Source organism: Hydra vulgaris, chromosome 13 (assembly GCF_038396675.1).
Source record: "Hydra vulgaris chromosome 13, alternate assembly HydraT2T_AEP".
Classification (NCBI taxonomy): Eukaryota; Metazoa; Cnidaria; class Hydrozoa; order Anthoathecata; family Hydridae; genus Hydra; species Hydra vulgaris.
In genome coordinates, this window is record NC_088932.1 from 12,712,338 (window position 1) to 12,730,990 (window position 18,653).

The window sequence follows — 18,653 nt, forward strand, 5'->3', positions numbered from 1 at the left end:
ATATTTAAAAATCAAATAAATATTTAAATGTAATAATTACCATAAAATTTTTACGGTTAATATATTTTATTTAAAAACATTTTATCAATTTTTTTATACGAATTTTTTTTCTATAAATATACACATATATATATATATATATATATATATATATATATATATATATATATATATATATATATATATATATATATATATATATATATATATATATATATATATATATATATATATATATATATATATATATATATATATAAGCATACATCTTTATTAAATATACCATCAAAAATAATCAGGATGAATCCAGTATATTTATCAAAAAAGATGAAATTCACTGCTTAAATAATTTAAATAATTTTAACCTTGAAGGATATCAGCTCAAAATATATATTGACAAACAGATATTATTCAAGTTAGAAATTAATCAACATTTTGGTTTAGAAGTTACAGAAACAATTGTAGTTGATGAACTTATGCATGTTTCATTGTTCTCTAAATTATGTTATGTTCTATTGCCTCTATGGTTTCAAAATATTGGCTGTGTATTGCAAAAGAAAAATGTGTATTTGAGAATTTTCCAGCCTATATAAGAAATTTCGCAGAAGAAAATAGTTTGTCAAAAAATTTAATAACTGAACTCAATAAAATAAAATACAAAAAACCAGTTGATCAGTCAAAGTTTTTATCAAATCTTTTACGATATTCTCTTATTCTTAAATGTACATCAGTCCAGATGTAATGATTTTCATGATTGTCCTTATTCTCAAATACATACAAAATAATTTACTAAGTTTTATATTCTATGCTTTTCACTTTGATCAGTTTCATGATGTTATTGATGTACATGCTAGTAAAATATTATGGTTACTTCGTAATGTATATCATAAAGACCAATTACTTCAGTCAAATTTAAAAAATGGTTTTAAGTTACCTTATAAATCACTTCATCCTCAAGATAATAAACAAAGTACTTGCTCTTGCAATATTTGTTCCCACAACTTCAGTAGCTATTCAAAGTTTTTTTCCAGATAGGACTGATTCCTCAAGCCTTTTAAAGTTGATAAATATATAGTGAATAATCAGTAATAGTAAGCAAAAATACAAAAAAAATATTTGTAGTGGAAATCATGTGCATCTGTTTTGGGTGACATAAAACTTTTATTTTTGAGAAATTTAGTCAAATGGATTGAAGATTGGCAATAATCTCAAATTTCAAACTCTCAAAAGTTTACATTTTAAAGTTTATTAGCTGAATTTACATTTTATAAGTTTATTAGCTGAATCTGGTGGAGTAGAATGTTGTTATTTAGAAAAAATTTATTGTGGAGAATTGATTTTACCAACTATAAATCGTACCCATTATGTTGCAAAAGCCTTTGGAGTATTAGAAACTGCCATTTTGCTAATAAGAAAATCGACTTTTTGTGATCAATATGCAGAATGGGTGCTTAGATTAAATGATTGTACTACTTCATTCTAATGCAATGATCATCTTATGGGATAATCTTATATCATTGATCATCAAATTATTGGTGTAAAATTTGTAAATCACGTTGTTACAAATATCTATTTTAACAATGAACAGAACAATCGAAAGTAACAGTGTAAAGGGTTTTAAATGCAGACAAAGAAATGTGTTAAAGCTGAATTAGTTGAAATGATCAATCAAACTGAAATAAAAAGAAGTAATCAATACTAAATTATACAGCTGAATTATTATATCTTTAATGTATATTCTTTCTTTATTGTTAGGTTTTTGTTTATCTTTTTATATATCATGTTAACATTATTGAGAAATATGTATATATATATATATATATATATATATATATATATATATATATATATATATATATATATATATATATATATATATATATATATTTATATATATACATACAATATGAAACAAATTTTATACTTTATACACACTTCCGTACACAAAAACCCCTCTAAATATTATAGTTTTTATTGAGGTAAGTGTGGCCAATCATGTTATACGATGTATTAATGTTTTGAAAATTTACCCTTTTAATTTTTCGCTCCGAAAAGCAAGATATCCGGCCGTGTAATTATAGTAGGCCATGATAGATGTAATACCATGATACCATAAATTATAATACTAATACCATAAATTATTTAGATAAAACAAAAAATAAACCTGCCCAACAAAAAAGAGGAATAAAAAATAAAATAAAAAATGCGATAAATGATATTAATGGTTTTAGTTTTAATAGAGAAACATCCTGACTTTTTTTTCTAAAAAATTTACAGGGTTTTTTGTATTATATTTTGTAGATAAAGATTGTAGTTTTTGAGTTATGGTCGGCCAAACTTTTGACTTTAAAACAATTCATTATTGGAATATTGCCATTATTATTGGAATATATTGGAATATTGCCATTAAACTAAAATTAAAGGCAATGAGACAAGTGTATCCTAATTTTTTTTAGATTAAAGAAGTCAAAAAAATTTAGGAAAACTCTTTTTTAGTCTAAAAATCATAAGCTGAAATCACGCATTTTCGAATTTGGGGCTTTCTTTAAACACATTTATCTCAAAACTTAAAAGGTTCCTGCAAGGTATCTTTTGATTTTTGGAAAGGGTATCCCATTTTTATTTTAAAGGTTTAAAAAAATTGAGACGGTATTGCTTAAAAATTTACTAATGAGTCATCAAACTGTAAAAAAAATTTTAAGTAGCGTTCAAAAATCAGCCATTTTGAGAAATAGGAAAGGCCCCAAGATTAAATGTGTGCATTTTTTATAACTCCATAATACCATTCTTTTAATTCAAAAAAAAAAACTAAGGGGTAAATTTGCACCTTTTTTTTAATTTATTTTTTATTTTTTATTTTTATTATTATTTATTTTTATTTTTAATTAATTTTAATTAATACAACTATAGAAACACTTTTAACTTGATGTTTATTGAACATATATAGTTATTTTTAAACATTACTTATTTATTTACAGTTATTCAGTTTGGTTTATTGAGCATTTTGCTAATTACTCCTGACTTATTAAGAACATGTTCTTAATAAGTCACCGTTTAAACACCTTCATTTAACATATATATGCATTTGATATTTATATATGCATTTATATATCATACACTTGATACAAAATTTTATATACTATTTGTAACCTTTAAATTTATGTAAGTCTTAGTATTAATAATGTCTAAGTTTGCTGTTATACAATGGTCTCGCAATGGATCTGTCTCTGTTGAATGGGATACATCTGTACTTAACAGGGCTTTTCTTGTAAATAACAAAGAAGGTGATGTTAGATACACGAAACTTACTAATCGAGATAAAGGGCCCATTGAGAAGGGTAAAGTTATATGTGTGGTTGGTAAGCTTCAAATTTGAAAATGTTTTAAGTTTTATTTGATATTTTATATTTAAAGTTGTTAATTATTTCAATTGCGTATGCTTCCAGCATTTTAAATATTTCATATAATAACATTGTTAGTAGTCTTTTTTGTTTGATGTATTACAAACATCTGTTTTTAAAGATATATTTAACATTTATGAAATAGTAATTATATAAATATATTTAGACAGTTTGGAAGAAGCTTTATTGAAAAAAAGCTCACTTATCAAGAAAAAAAAAGATAAGAAGTTGCTAAACATAACAAATGAAATTGAGGTTTATATATTATGAAATTTACATTGAACAAAATCAGTTCAAACTCTGGATAAAACTTTGTTAATTTTCTAGGAGTCTGTTAATGTTGAATATATAACAGTTCAGCAAATGGAGTTATTGTTGGTAAGTTTATTCTACTAATAGTTTCATTTATAAAAATGGCTTTAACTCTTCAAAAATGGAAACTTATCGAAACCATACAATTTTGGAAAAGTAGACATTAAGCATAAACAAAAATTGATTAACCTATCCTGTTTGTTCATAAAATATAACTTTGTGTTACATATTTTTACAATATCTAGAATACTCATACTATGGCATTAAAAGAAGATTTTGCTAAGAAGCTAACAACATTGTCCAAAAAAATAGAAAGTAAGTAAACGGTCATTTGTATTCCAAATAAAATACTGACATAGCTGAGATCAATTTTGGCAATTCTAGTTTTTTTTAACAATAATAAGAATTTTATTATAAAATGTTTTAAAAGTTTTAAATAGAATTATAATAACTAAACATTTGTGATTTACTTCATCAGCTGTTTTATGATTATTACTAGGTTGTTCTAGTGTACTTCATTTTTCTTTTAGTCATTCACTGCTTGTGACCATTCAGTAGATTTAAATGCCCAACTGTTTTATATGACCCTCTGTTTAAAATACCCTCAGTTTTATAATGCCCTATATTTTAAATTGTATTTATTTTATTTTACTTTTAGGGCTTGTTAGTAAAACAGAAGGTGACTTAGGCGAAGAGTTGCTAAGAAAGAAGGCAAAAATGTTGATTTTCCAACCACCGACAACCCATTCAAAACCATTTCCATTATACTTACAACCAATAAATTCACAAATACCACCTCCTTTATCACAAACATTACCATTAACTCCTCCTTTCTCAACCCAATCCCAATCAAAACAATTCCAATCTTTTTCAACTAAGTTCCAGTCTTTTTCAAGACTCCATTAATGATCATCCTGATTCCTCTCTTTTTCTTAACAAATTCGTTTCATGAAAAATCGTTCCATTCAATTGACTTCAATCAACTTCAGTCAGAAAACATTCAATTGACTTCAAGTTCATTTTAAACGCCTTCTCCATCTTTTTCACTACCAGCGCAACTAAATTCTGTTCCACAAATGCCACCACCATTGTTGCATTCACAACCAACATCGCTAACAAATTCACACCTTCCACTATCAATGCATTCAAAACTATCAGAACAAGTACCAGCACATTCATTAGTTTCCCATACAACACAACCAACTGATTATATATGCAGTGACAAAGAAGTCACTGAAAACATGATTCCTAAAAGGGTCTTAACAGCACCCTCAGGAAAAAAGCTGGTCAAACAGTTATTAGGCTATTTTTATGAAAGAAATAAGTTGGTGAATGCTTCGCTATCTGGAAAAAAAGGCTCCTCAAAGTTTGCAGTTTCAAAAAAAGTTGGCCTTGATCCAGCTGTGTTGCATTTAATAACAGGTAAAAAAAATATTAGATTTAAATACTTAGACTCTGGAATTCCAGAATCATTTCAATTCGAGAAACTGCTAATCTGCAATTTTTACAGAACTTACAATATCCAAGTTTCCAAATTTTTCAAAAAATGATGTCAGTGTTGCGCTCTGTGAAAAAATTAATGACGAGCGCAGAGCTTATTTTAAAGCAGGTATTATATTTTAATGCTGGAGTTACTTTTTGTGTTTAATTATAATTTTATATCTTTAGTTTTCATCATTTATAAATAACATAATTTTGTGAAGACTACCATGTCTTAATTTTATTTTATAGAAAAACAATAAATAATAGGATTTTTTAATTTTTTAATTTCAACTTGCTTGTGATTTTCGTATGATCTTTTTTTTTAGTTTAAATGTTGTGTTTGTTTTTATTGTCTTAGTATATTTTTTTTAGTATTCATTATTTTGATTACCGTATAATCTCTAATAGTAACTAACTTTTATTATCACAAGTTTGGCTAAGTTTATGTTGTAGTGTCACCAATCAAATCTTTTTATTTTTAAGTAATGATTAATTTTTAAAGATAAATATGTTTTTGTTTTTGTTTTTATAATTTATCCTTGGTTTTTAAAGTTATATTTGTTTTTAGCTGTTATACTGTTTTATGTTTGCTTACTATTCTACTGTTTATTTTATATATTATTATATGTTTTTATATAATTATTATATATGCCCTTTATATATTGTATCATTTTTTTTTAGCTCCGAAGACCCAAACGGAAAAGAATGCGTCAAGCACTATATAACTTACGATTTTATTAATTTTTTTTTGTTTTGATAACTTGTCTGTAAAGAACCAACAGACCGCATTTATGATTTTCTCGCCTCAAAATATACTAAAATATCCTAATAAATAAAATTCAAAAAAGTTTAGATAAGTTATCAGGAAAAGTAAACAAATTGCATTTATTCGAAAACAAAAAATGTTCGTACAGCCTTTTGGTTCTCGACTTATGAAATTCATTCATTTTTTTTTCAAACAAGCTCGGATAAGTTTATGCAAATTAATTTTGCTTTATTAAATTTTTTTGTAGATAATGTTTTACGATTTAAATCTCTATTAAAGCAAAAAAAACAAAAAAATACAATTAAGATTTTTTGTTTAGTTCGTTTAGATGGTTAAAATAGAAAAAAATTTGATTTAACCTTAACAAAATGTAAACCATTTAAAATGCATCAAATAAGCTTTATATTAAATCGATCGAGATAATTATCTCGATCGATTTAAATAAAAAAACATGCGTATTGTATAGTAAAGATCCACAATATCCTTACATTAACTCGTTCTTAACAGAATCTGAGCCAAGGTCAATAAAAAAAAAACATTTACTTTAATATTAGTGAATTTACTTTTTATTTTCTTGTTAAAATTTATGAAAGTTTGTATTCATACTTAAGGCAGTTTATTATTTAAGCATTGTATTTCTATTTTAAATATCGATATTTTTAAATAAATGTTATATTAAACATTTTTATTTTTCTATGCTTAATTTGTCTTATTTCGCGCTTATCGGTTTTAAATATTTAAAATGTTTATGAACGTTTTAAAAAAATATATTCTAAAAAACTACATCTTAAAAAATAAAATTCCAGCGAATTCGCTAAACTTCCATTTTTTATAAATAAACATGAAAGTTAGCTATGAAAGATCACTGGAAGTTTACTGGGTTTTGGAACAAGATCACTGGAAAAGTTCACTGGAAGTTCACTGGGTTTTGAAACTAGATCACTGGAAGTTCGCTGGAAAAGATCACTGGAAGTTCGCTGGGTTTTGGAACATTTTTTCAATGAAAGTTCACTGGGTTTTTTTGTAAGGGCAGAGTACCCTGTCTTAATGTCGACGTCGGATCGAGCTCGGGTGCCGACACCGACTTGCCATTGTTTTTTATAAAATTGCTATTGTTTTTGTATAAAAAGATATCTAATCTCAGAAATGGCAAAAAGAAATTATTAAGGAAGAAACTTTAAAAGAGTTAAGATACAGCTTACAAAAAAGATAGCTGAAACCGTTATTCTCAGACTAGAGTAAATGTTTTACCTCAAATGTTTTAAATAAATCTTCGGAAACTTCAGATAATGCTACGGTATCTGATGATCTAAAAAACTTTATTGAAATTTATAAAGAAGGTGACTTTACAAGTAAACACATTGTTCCGTCTTTGATTGGAGGGAACATATAGGTGTAGTTGAAGATAAAATATCAAAAAATTTAGGTATAATGTACAAAGCAAAGCAGTTATTACATCGATCTTGTTTAAAAAACATTTACTTTTCTTTTATTCATTGCTACTTAAGTTATGCGAACATTGCTTGGTGTAGCACTAACGCGACGAAAATAAAAAAATTGCTTAGCAAACAAAAGCAGGCTATAAGGATAATTTCAAACGTAGATCGCTTCTCACACACACAAACACTATTTAATGAACTCAATATCCTAAATGTATATAAACTAAACCTCTATCAAGTTCTTATTTTCATGTTCAAATTTGATAAAAATATATTACCAATCTTATTTTATTCAATTTTTGAAAAAATAAATCACATATACCCTACTAGATTTTCAAAATACAACTACATTCAATCCAAAACTTATTATTCCGCTACTAAATTCTCTATTGTAAACCGAGGACCAAAGTTGTGGAACATAATATTAAATAATGAAATGAAAACTAATTATTCTCTAAACCAATTCAATTAAATTTTTTCTAATAAAACTTCTTTATATTAGAAATCAATAACTAATAGTTAATTAATTAATTACTTTAGATTATTAATACATAGTTAATCAATAATTGTACATATATTTTTATCATTTTAAATGATAATCTTCTTTTTGAGAAATTTATTTTTCATTTTTGCGTTATTTATTAATCTTTTACTTTTATTTTATACTGTTTATTTGCTTTTACTTAATTGGCAATGAAAAGTATTATAAATATAATTAAATAAGTTAAACTATAAAATGCTCTACCAATAAAATGTTTTTATATAAAATCATATCTTCTTATTTTTCAAACCAATTCTTAAATGTTATTTTTGTCATTTAACATTTTAATAAATGTTGTTTCTTTTATTTTACAAAGCAATTGTTATATCTTATTTTTTGAAAAACTATAAATTTTAAACGATATGCGATATATTTAAATTTTCTTTTATAATATATATCAGAGATATATACATTGAAACTATATTTTATTGTCAAACTATATTTTGTCTAGTAATGACACATTTTTTGGGGCTTAATGATAAGACTAAATTTGTCTTCTTCTAGCCCCGGTCATGTAATTATTTTTTTATAAGTTACGACTGTAAATTTTTTTTTATCGGCAAAGTGTAAATAAAAATAAAAATTGAGCATGATTATGAAAGTTTTTTGATGCTTCAAATACCGGGTACGAGCAATAAAAAACACTTTTTATAGGTGTAACTATTCCTATCGAAAAAAAAGTTATGCGAAATAGAATAGATCGGAAAAAAGCAGAACATATCCTTCATTTCATATTTAGCAGCAGCCTTTTTCAAGATATTGCATAATGAGTCACTCGTATTAAATTTGACTCAAATGACGTTTAGTGAATACATTTTATGAAGTTTTAAGTGTGGAAATGCGTCATACTATTGAATTTTATCATAAAGTTTACATATGTAAGAATTATTCTCTATTATCGTTTAGCAGTTTGTGACATATACTTTATGCAATTAAAACAGCTAAACGAAATTTTTAAGCAGTATTCTATGTTTTTACTGCTACAGATATAAATTGTTTCTCTATGTTGCAAGATTTATATTTTGAGTGAAAGAATATATAATAAAAATAATATATTTGAATGCAGCAAAGAATACTGAAAAACTAATTTCTAGTTTAACTGCAATGTGACCTACCTTAATTTTCCCACTGTCCAATATTTGTTTTGAGTAATTTTACTGACAAGCAATTGCAGTAGATATTACATAGCACCTAATAATACGGTTTGTCATCAGAGTAAAAGTTTAAGCAAATCCATATTTAAACTTAAAAGATAAGCATCAGAACTCATTGATTATAAAAAAACATTGATGGAAAGAAATCATTCATTATAAAAAAACATTTAGAATGGAATGCAAGAGGCGAACTTGAGTCAAGTTCGACTTGAACTTTACATTGTAACCAATAGCGGCAGAGTATTTTTTAGGGGGAAAACTCATACTCTGCCGTTATTGGTTACAATGTAAAGTTTAAGTCGAACTTGACTCAAGTTAGCTTCTTGCATTCCACCTTTAATGTGTGATTGTTTACAGAAAAAATCCAAAGTTTTTTTTAGAGTATAAATGAGGTACTTCATTTTCATTCAGTTTGAAGACAAACATCTTTCGAATATTAAACGATCATTTTGATTGTGTTACTATTATTTAAATAAAGTTTACTTTTGTCAAATGAGAATCAAATGTTGCAAATTTTTTTCAAATTACTTAAGTAAAAATGATTACTCTTATTAGGTTGTCAGTGATAGTTACATGATCAGCTGTACAAAGTATAGTTCTGGAGTCACGAATTTTTATTGCTCAACATTTCCTGTTATAAAGTACAAAGACAGTGAAATCATTTATGAAATTCTACCACCATTTTATTTAAAACAGCCCAATAAGCTTGTAGAAATAAGAGCTTGAAAAAGTCTAAAATGAATTTCAAGCAACAATTCATGAAAGTAAACAACATATTAGGATCATGGGTGGAGACAGTCTTCAAGGTGTCTGAAACAGCAACCCTGATTGGCGCCCCTATTTTTTTAAATTTCACTATAATATCAGTGAATGACCCTTTTTTTTGTTGGAACCGTCTTCATATTTGGGGCCCCTTGGGCATCTGCCGCCCGGAACAAATTGTCCCTTTTTATTCATGCTTGTGTCAAATGAGAATGTTTTGCAAAAAATTGCGATGATTGGAGCCTGGAACCAAAATAGTCCAAATAAATCATTCCTTCCCATACGCCAATTGTGAGGACAAAGAGTAATTAAAATTTTTTTTCTATCTTATGCTAAATTCAAATTCATTAACAGGATTTAAATTTCATCTAATAACATTTTAGTACAGGGCCGTCTTAAGGCCATCGGGGGCCCTAGGCTAGACTTAATTTTGGGGGCCCCCTTTTTCCTTATTAAAAAAATTAAATCAAATACTAAAATAGGAAACATTTATTAAATCAATGATAAAATTTACATGTGACGTTTACGTGATTTTTTTCTTGAAAATTCTTTAATAATATCATCAAAATCAATGGTTAAAAGAACATCTGATTCAATTGACATTAACGACAAACAGTTCAATCTTTCTTGCAGCATGGTTGAGCGGAGTTCATTTTTTATAAGTTTTAGTTTTGAAAATGATCGCTCGCCAGTGCAATTTGAGACCATCATTGACAGAAAAATTCTAAGGGAAATTTCAATATTTGGAAAAGTTGATTCCAAGTGGTCTCTTTTTAATGTTGAGTAAAATTCTGTAAATGAATGTTCATCTTTTGAAATGTAATATTTAAATTGCTGGCACTCAAAAAAAAGTTCATTTATGTCATTCTTATAAATTTGTGCTAGGTTTGAACAATGGTCTTTTAGTTCAACATTGGCAATTGTTTGAATGTTTACTAGAAATCCGAAATTGTCATTGATCTTCTCATATGCTGATGTTCTTTTTTCTAAATTTGATGTTAGTGAATCAATAACAGGAAGGTATGTTTCAATTTTGAATTTATAACTTCCCTGAAATTCCAATTCTTCAGCCTCACCATCAAAGAAGGCCATACGTCGGCTTCTTTTTTTTGTTCTTTTTGAAGATCTCTGTAGTCAGTGTTTGGAAGCAAGATTTTGGCTTTTTCCTGGTAATTCTCAAATTGACTCCTCAAATCTTTAATGAAATGCAACAATGACTTTAGAATCCGAACTGCAACATCCAGGTTTAAATTTTCTTTCTGTAAAATCTTCGATGTTTCATTAAAATGACAAAGAATATCATTCCAGAAAATTGTCAGAAAAACAATCTCAAAAGTGTTCATTTTCGTGATGAGATTTTGAGCATCATTTTGAGGTTCTTTTGACTGACTTATGTCCTTCATCAAAAATTCAAGTGCTTTTTTAATCTCATCATAACTGTCATGCAGACAAGTCACAGCATCTGCACGTGCTGACCATCGAGTTCCAGAAAGCTGTTTGACAATTTTTTTGCCTTTGCCAACAAAAGACAGAAGCACTTGGCAACGATGAGTTGATGCAGAAAAAAAGTTGTAGAGGCATTGAACAAAGTAAAAAAAAATAATTGCTTCTAAACAACATCCAGCTGCACTGTTGCCAACCAGATTTAAAGAATGTCCAGCACAAGGAATAAACAATGCTGATTCACTTTTGTCTTTAATCCTCTTTTGTAGGCCTGAGTACTGTCCTGCCATATTTAATGCATTATCGTATGACTGCCCACGACAGTCAGATATTGAAATTTCATTTTCTTGTAAAAAATTCAAAACCACTGTTTCTAAATGTTCAGCTCCATGCCCGTGAATGGGAACAAGTTGCAAAAAACGCTCAACTGGTGCCAAGTCTTTAACATATCGAACTGTAAAAGTTAATTGATCTACATGTGACAAGTCTGGAGTTGAGTCAACGCTGATTGAGTAGTATTTTGCTTTTTTTAATTCAGAAATTATTTCGCTCAAAACTTTATTTCCCATTAGGCATATAAACTCCTCACAGATATTGGCGGAGAGGTATGAAGTATTACCTTTTCCAGAATTTCCATGTTTTTTCATGTCTTCATGTAGGAATGGGTCAAACTGGCTAAGTAACTCAAGAGTTCCTAAATAATTACCATTTTGCTCTGAACCAATGGTTTCATTGTTTCCACGAAATGGCAATCCTCTTGATGACAAGAACTTTACAACTGCAACAATTCTTTTCAGCACATTTTGCCAGTACAATTGTTCGTTATGTAAGTGTTTTAATAATACAGAGTCAAGCTGGCCACTTTCTCTCTGCCGACTGGAGTAAGTAAGCATATTTTTGTGATGTTCAGAACCATTCTCGTGTCCGGATATACATTTTAAGGCATTTTTCCAGTCATCAAATCCAGTTGTGGAAAAATTAGAGTGTTTGCTGGAGAATAAGGTACAAGCAAAGCAAAAAACAGAACCTGTTGAAGGTGAGTATAATAGCCATTCACGATTGACAAATTCGCCATTGTGTAGTTCACGTCTAAAGCAAGATTTTGATAAGTACCTTTTTTGTCCGCAACTCAACCTTTCCGAATTTTTGAAGCTCCCATCATTGTTCTGGCACATGGACGGGCCATTAGAAATCCAAAATGATTGAGCTTCTTGGGATAACTGATGCCACAATGCTGGGTCAGTTTCTTGAGTAGTTTTTGTTGTTGCGTTTGGATAAGTTTTAATTTGATTTGATTCTGGCTCCTGTGCTGGTTTTGGCTCCTGTACTGGTTCTGGCACCTGTGCTGGTTCTGACTCTTGCTCTGCTTCTGGCTCCTGCTCTGGTTCTGGCTCCTGTTCTGGTTCCAGTTCCTGTTGAATTTCTAGAGTTTCATTTGGCAACAAAGCACTATCAATGCTTACGAAATTTGAAGTTGGACAAAGAAATACATCTTCGGACACAACAGGCTTTGACTTTTGTACCAAAAGAAATGATGTCAAAGGAAGATATTTTGAAATGTCTTCTTTTGCTTTAGCGGCTTTTTTCCTCTTTGCAGCACCACTTTGATAAGTCCAATTAGACATGTTAAATGACTTTTTTTCAAAACAGATGTTTTAAGTTGATCACAGCAATTTCAAATTCAATCTAATGGGATATTTTAAGTGCTTGTATTTAACACTTCTTATCGGAAAATTTATGTTTATTTTCGGACGCATGCATGCATTTTTGCTTATCAAGAAAAAAAAAATTCTCTGAAAAAACTGAAAAACTGATACTTTTCTAAAAATAATTAAAAAAAATCTTATCAAGAAAAAAATTATTCCCGAGGGGCCCCCAAATTATGATTTCTTCAGAAAATTTAGAAATATAATTTTTTATTTATATAAATTTGAAAAAAAATCCAGACACATTTTGGGGGCCCCTAAAAATCGGGGGCCCTAGGCTGCAGCCTACCTAGCCTATGCGTTAAGACGGCACTGTTTTAGTAAACGAAAGTTATGACCATGTAAAATTTAAAACCCTCATTTTGGGATGGATGGAAACTTTACATGGTTATAACTTTCAAACACTAAAAATTGATTAAATGAAATTTAAAATTTGTTGATGAATTAAAATATAAGATAAGAGAAAAAATATTTTTGCCTTCACATCTGGGGTAGCTAGGAGTGATCTTTTAGATTTATTTTTGTTCCCAGGCTCCAAAATGAATTTCTAATAGAGCTCTGTGATAAAGCTACTTTATGTCTTCTGTTTACTCCAGCCATTAATATAATTTTTCTAAATTTTTGTACTTTGAAAACATCTTTAAACGGCGAAATAAACTTAACTAAAAATTAATTACCGCAATTTATTTCAAAGCATTCTTATTTGACATAAACATGAATATACTTAAATTTGGAGTTTGAATAATTCTTAAAAGCATGTTTTCTAAAACATCAAAAAATCGGTAACGGGTTGTTAAAGCGAAAAGTCTAAAAGCGAAAAGATGTTAAATAGAATTTTTCCTTTATTCTTTTTTTTTTTTTTAATAATACAGCCTGGTTTTTTAAAAATCTTTGTTTTTTAAACGTTGCATTTAAATAACTTTAAATAAATTAAATAAACATTTTATCAACAGTTTTATATTATTAATTTTATTACTTTAAGTATATTATAATATATAAAAAATTTGTTTAATTTTTTTTTTTAATTTTTTTGCTAATAGAAACCACTAACTTTTCCGTTTTAACGTTTTCGCTTTTAACGTTTTTTTTTTTTTTTTTTTTTTATATATATTCGTCATATATAGTATAGTCTATATAGTCTTATCATCATATATAGTATAGCCTATATAATATTATCATCATAGTATAGTCTATATAGTATAGTATAGTATAGTCTATATAGTCATCAATAGTATAGTCTATATAGTCTTATCATCATATATAGTCTTATCATCTTGCCGCATTTTTGTCGTTGACAAAATATAACAAAATATAAACCAAATGCAAATATAATAAAATATTTATAATACATATAATTTTTATTTTATTTTTTTTATTTTTTTTATTTTATATATATTCGTCATTATTAATATAAGTTTATACAACATTTTACCGTGAAATATGACTGGAGCAAGTGGAAGACAATAGTCTTATCATCTTGGCCCATTTTTGTCGTTGACAAAATATAAACCAAATACAAATATAATAAAATATTTATAATACATACAATTTTTTATTTTTTTATTTTTTACTTCTTTTACAATGAACATCATTAAATAACCAAGCAAGTAATATAATAGAATTTCGCTTTTAACGTTTTTTGCTTTAACAATCCTGAACCAAAAAATCTTTTTTAAGTCACTGACTCAAGCAACGACATTTTAAGACAAAGACAAATGAGGAGCCCATCTACAAAACGCGCTAAGTCACAAAAATAAGAATTTTGAGTTAATTCTATTTCCACGTTTTATATACTTATTTCTATCATATATTTAAATATTGGACAAATTAAAAAATTTTTGGTCCAAAAAATGGACAAAGAAAATATCAATTTCTGTTGATGCGCAACCAAAAGTAGTTTAGTTTTTTGTTGTTTTCTCAAAATCATTTTACTCAGACTTAGCGCGTTTTGCAAATGGGTTCCTCAAATAATACATTGAGTAATTCCGCTATGTTTTTATTTTTTTAATAAGCAAAATGTTTAATTTTTTGTTGTGGAATAATTTCTACAATGCGTTGTTACCCCAAGATTTTTTCTGAATTAAAAGAATGGTATTATGGAGAGAAAACAAATGTAAATATGCATTCAACCTTAGAACCTTTACCATTTTTCATAATAGCTGATTTTTGAACGCTACTTAAAGCATTTTTTGACAGCTTGATGTCTTATAAGTGACTTTTTTAAGCAAGCCATCTCAATTTTTTTAAACCATTAAAATTAAAATGGGATACCCTTTCCAAAACCGATAAGGTACCCTGCAGGAAGCTTTTATGTTTTGAGATAAATGTATGCAAAGTAGGCCCCAAATTCAAAAATGTGTAGTAGTAGTAGTAGTAGTAGTAGTAGTAGTAGTAGTAGTAGTAGATGCTGTAGCCGCCCGAAGACGACGAGTGTGTGTATTAATAACACACTTAGACAGCCGTGTCAGTATTAATTTTATTTAAAAGGAGCCAATTGTCTAATTGTGCTTTAAAACTGTTTACTGATTTTGCATTGACTACATCTTTAGGTAGTTTATTCCATGGTTTTGTTATTCTGTTAGTAAAGAATGAGTGTCTTAAGTTGCACTTTGTTTTTTCGCGTTCAAACCTGACACCGTTTCCTCTAGATAATTGAAAATCATTAGGCTTGAAACCGTTTAAAAATTCCACATTTTCAATCTTATTTAATAACTTATAAGTCTGGATCAAATCTCCACGAAGTCTGCGTTCACATAATGGGCTGAGGCCAAGAATCTCCAGTGTTTCCTCGTATTTCATTTTTGCCAGAGTCGGATTGAGTCTCGTAGCCCTGTGTTGAACTTTCTCGAGCAGTTCTATTTCTCCTTTAAGCTGAGGGGACCACACTGGAACCGCGAATTCAATTATTGGGCGAACAAACGTCACGTATAAGACTTTAAGAGTCTGCACATCCAGTTTCACAAATGTGTTTTTAATCATTCCCAGCATTTTATTTGCCTTCGAGCTGCAAGATATAATTTGCTGTCTCTGTGTGATTTCAGCTTATGATTTTTAGATTAAGAAAGGGTTTTTCTCAGTTCTTTGGAACTTTTTTTTGAAAGTTCTACAAATTCTTTTTTGTTATATATAAAAAAAAAATTCGGATACATTTGTCTCATTGCCTTTAAATTCAGTTTTAAAATCAAAAAATCCCAATAATGACTTTCTAAGTGTTACAAGGTCAAATGTTTGTCGGACCATAACTCAGAAATTACAAACATTTAGAAAAAAACAATTTACAGAGTTTTTTTTTACCCTCTCATCAATACTATATAAAAAAATAAACGTAATTGAAAGGATATAACTTTTAAGCCAATAGCATTTGGTTTTTTTCAGAAAATGGCTTTTAATAAAAGATAAAAAATATGACGGTTCAATTGTATCAAAGACCTACACAGCAAAATCCACGATTTTTATTTTAAGCAAAAAAAGTCTTAAAATAAGAAAAAATAGACTTGTTCGTCACGTAAGAACTTTTTTTCTTGTTTTAAGAATTTTTATTCTTAAAATAAGAACTTTTTTTCTTGTTTCAAGTATTTATATTCATAAAATAAGATTTTTTTTTCTTGTTTCAAGTATTTATATTCTTAGAATAAGATTTTTTTTCTTGTTTCAAGAATATTTTTGCTCAGAAATAGAATTTTTCTTCTTGTTTCAAGTATTTATATTCTTAAAATAAGAATTTTTTTTCTTGTTTCAAGTATTTATATTCTTAAAATAAGAATTTTTTTTCTTGGTTCAAGTATTTATATTCTTAAAATAAGAACTTTTTTTCTTGGTTCAAGAATTTTTTTACTCAAATAAAGATGTTTTTTTCTTGTTTTTAAGATTTATTTTTATCAATAAGAATTTTTTTCTTATATCCAGTTTTTGTCTTTTTTTTCTTAAAATTTCATTTGGGAATAACCCTGATCTTGTTTTCATCTTTGTGAAAATGTTTTTATGTTTGCCAATTGTAATCTAATGTCGACCTGCAACAGTTTAAGGTCGGCAGTTTAAGGTTGCCCAAATTAGTTTTCTTAATTCTGAAAATTTCTTAATTTCTTAATTAACTACCAACTTAAGTATTCCAGAATGTGTGTCAATTTCTTAAGCCAAGCTTACTCTCACTGAGTCAACTGTGACAGAAGACTTTAATACACAAGCTATCTCGCCAACAATCTGAATTAAACAATAATAAAAAAAAAGCATACAAACAATTTTAAAAAGCAGAGGATAATTATAGAATAACCCATTAGGACATTGGAGTTTTGAAAAAATAACTACTAACTTTAGAAAAGATTTGTGATTTTAAAACACTGTTAGATTTTTTCCAAACAAGAACAAAGTTATTAGAAATTGGATGCTACATTTATTCAGAAAAGGACCTGGGTAAATAAATGTTCAGTTGACAGAGTTGATAGAATTGCAACAGTTTTAGAAAAATACCCATGTTTCTCTAATGTGACAGTGGGTAGATTGTATTTTTTTTCATTGTCGATTTTACATTTTTATTGGAAAAAATCTAACAGTGTTTCAAAATCACAAATCCTTTCTAAAGTTAGTAGTTAATTTTTCAAAACTCCAATGTCCTAATGGGTTATTCTATAATTATCCTCTGCTTTTTAAAATTGTTTGTATGCTTTTTTTTATTATTGTTTAATTTAGATTGTTGGCGAGATAGCTTGTGTATTAAAGTCTTCTGCCACAGTTGACTCAGTGAGAGTAAGCTTGGCTTAAGAAATTGACACACATTCTGGAATACTTAAGTTGTTTTTTTTATTATTGTTTAATTCAGATTGTTGGCGAGATAGCTTGTGTATTAAAGTCTTCTGTCACAGTTGACTCAGTGAGAGTAAGCTTGGTTTAAGAAATTGACACACATTCTGGAATACTTAAGTTGGTAGTTAATTAAGAAATTAAGAAATTTTCAGAATTAAGAAAACTAATTTGGGCAACCTTAAACTGCCGACCTTAAACTGTTGCAGGTCGACATCAGATTACAATTGGCAAAAATAAAAACATTTTCACAAAGATGAAAACAAGATTAGGGTTATTCCCAAATGAAATTTTAAGAAAAAAAAGACAAAAACTGGATATAAGAAAAAAATTCTTATTGAAATAAAATAAATCTTAAAAACAAGAAAAAAACATCTTTATTTGAGCAAAAATATTCTTGAAACAAGAAAAAAAAATCTTATTTTATGAATATAAATACTTGAAACAAGAAAAAAAAATCTTATTTTATGAATATAAATACTTGAAACAAGAAAAAAAAATCTTATTTTATGAATATAAATACTTGAAACAAGAAAAAAAAATCTTATTTTATGAATATAAATACTTGAAACAAGAAAAAAAAATCTTATTTTATGAATATAAATACTTGAAACAAGAAAAAAAAATCTTATTTTATGAATATAAATACTTGAAACAAGAAAAAAAAATCTTATTTTATGAATATAAATACTTGAAACAAGAAAAAAAAATCTTATTTTAACAATATAAATACAGGAGCATTTAATTAGAACATGTTATAAAAATAAAGATAAAAGAATGTAAAAAACAAACAAAATTAATTATTAATATTAAATTTACTAATTGAAAAGTAATGTTGTCTTTACTTACT

The 18,653-nt window shown here is 27.5% G+C and overlaps 2 protein-coding genes across 4 annotated transcripts; one reads left to right on the top strand and one right to left on the bottom strand.

Moving 5' to 3' along the window:
* The first annotated feature begins 3,102 nt into the window (after nt 1-3,102).
* Nucleotides 3,103-6,208, top strand: LOC136089326 (uncharacterized). 3 transcript variants are annotated; one of them, XM_065815289.1, is made up of 6 exons: nt 3,103-3,359; nt 3,568-3,656; nt 3,729-3,779; nt 3,959-5,135; nt 5,224-5,322; nt 5,877-6,191. In XM_065815289.1, the coding sequence occupies exons 4-6, from the start codon at nt 4,790-4,792 to the stop codon at nt 5,918-5,920; spliced, it is 489 nt and encodes a 162-aa protein (XP_065671361.1). In that variant the 5' UTR covers nt 3,103-3,359; nt 3,568-3,656; nt 3,729-3,779; nt 3,959-4,789; the 3' UTR covers nt 5,921-6,191. The 3 variants fall into 3 exon arrangements, with proteins under 3 accessions (XP_065671361.1, XP_065671360.1, XP_065671362.1); XM_065815288.1 differs by having other exon boundaries at nt 3,103-3,656; XM_065815290.1 differs by having other exon boundaries at nt 3,959-6,208.
* A 4,159-nt stretch (nt 6,209-10,367) lies between these two features.
* LOC136089656 (zinc finger MYM-type protein 1-like) lies at nt 10,368-12,925 on the bottom strand. Its single transcript, XM_065815708.1, has 2 exons — nt 10,934-12,925; nt 10,368-10,697 (listed from the first exon to the last, which is right to left on the bottom strand). Exons 1-2 carry the CDS (start codon nt 12,923-12,925, stop codon nt 10,368-10,370), a joined length of 2,322 nt encoding a protein of 773 aa, XP_065671780.1.
* Between the last annotated feature and the right edge of the window lie 5,728 nt (nt 12,926-18,653).

Excerpts from the sequence above, each read along its gene's own strand:
- LOC136089326 (XM_065815288.1), top strand. The coding sequence starts at position 4,790 with ATGCCACCACCATTGTTGCATTCACAACCAACATCGCTAACAAATTCA. Across the intron at positions 5,136-5,223 it reads TGTGTTGCATTTAATAACAG|AACTTACAATATCCAAGTTT; the intron begins GTAAAAAAAATA and ends CAATTTTTACAG. Across the intron at positions 5,323-5,876 it reads CAGAGCTTATTTTAAAGCAG|CTCCGAAGACCCAAACGGAA; the intron begins GTATTATATTTT and ends ATTTTTTTTTAG.
- LOC136089656 (XM_065815708.1), bottom strand. The coding sequence starts at position 12,925 with ATGTCTAATTGGACTTATCAAAGTGGTGCTGCAAAGAGGAAAAAAGCC. Across the intron at positions 10,698-10,933 it reads ACGTATGGCCTTCTTTGATG|TGCCAGCAATTTAAATATTA; the intron begins GTGAGGCTGAAG and ends CTTTTTTTTGAG.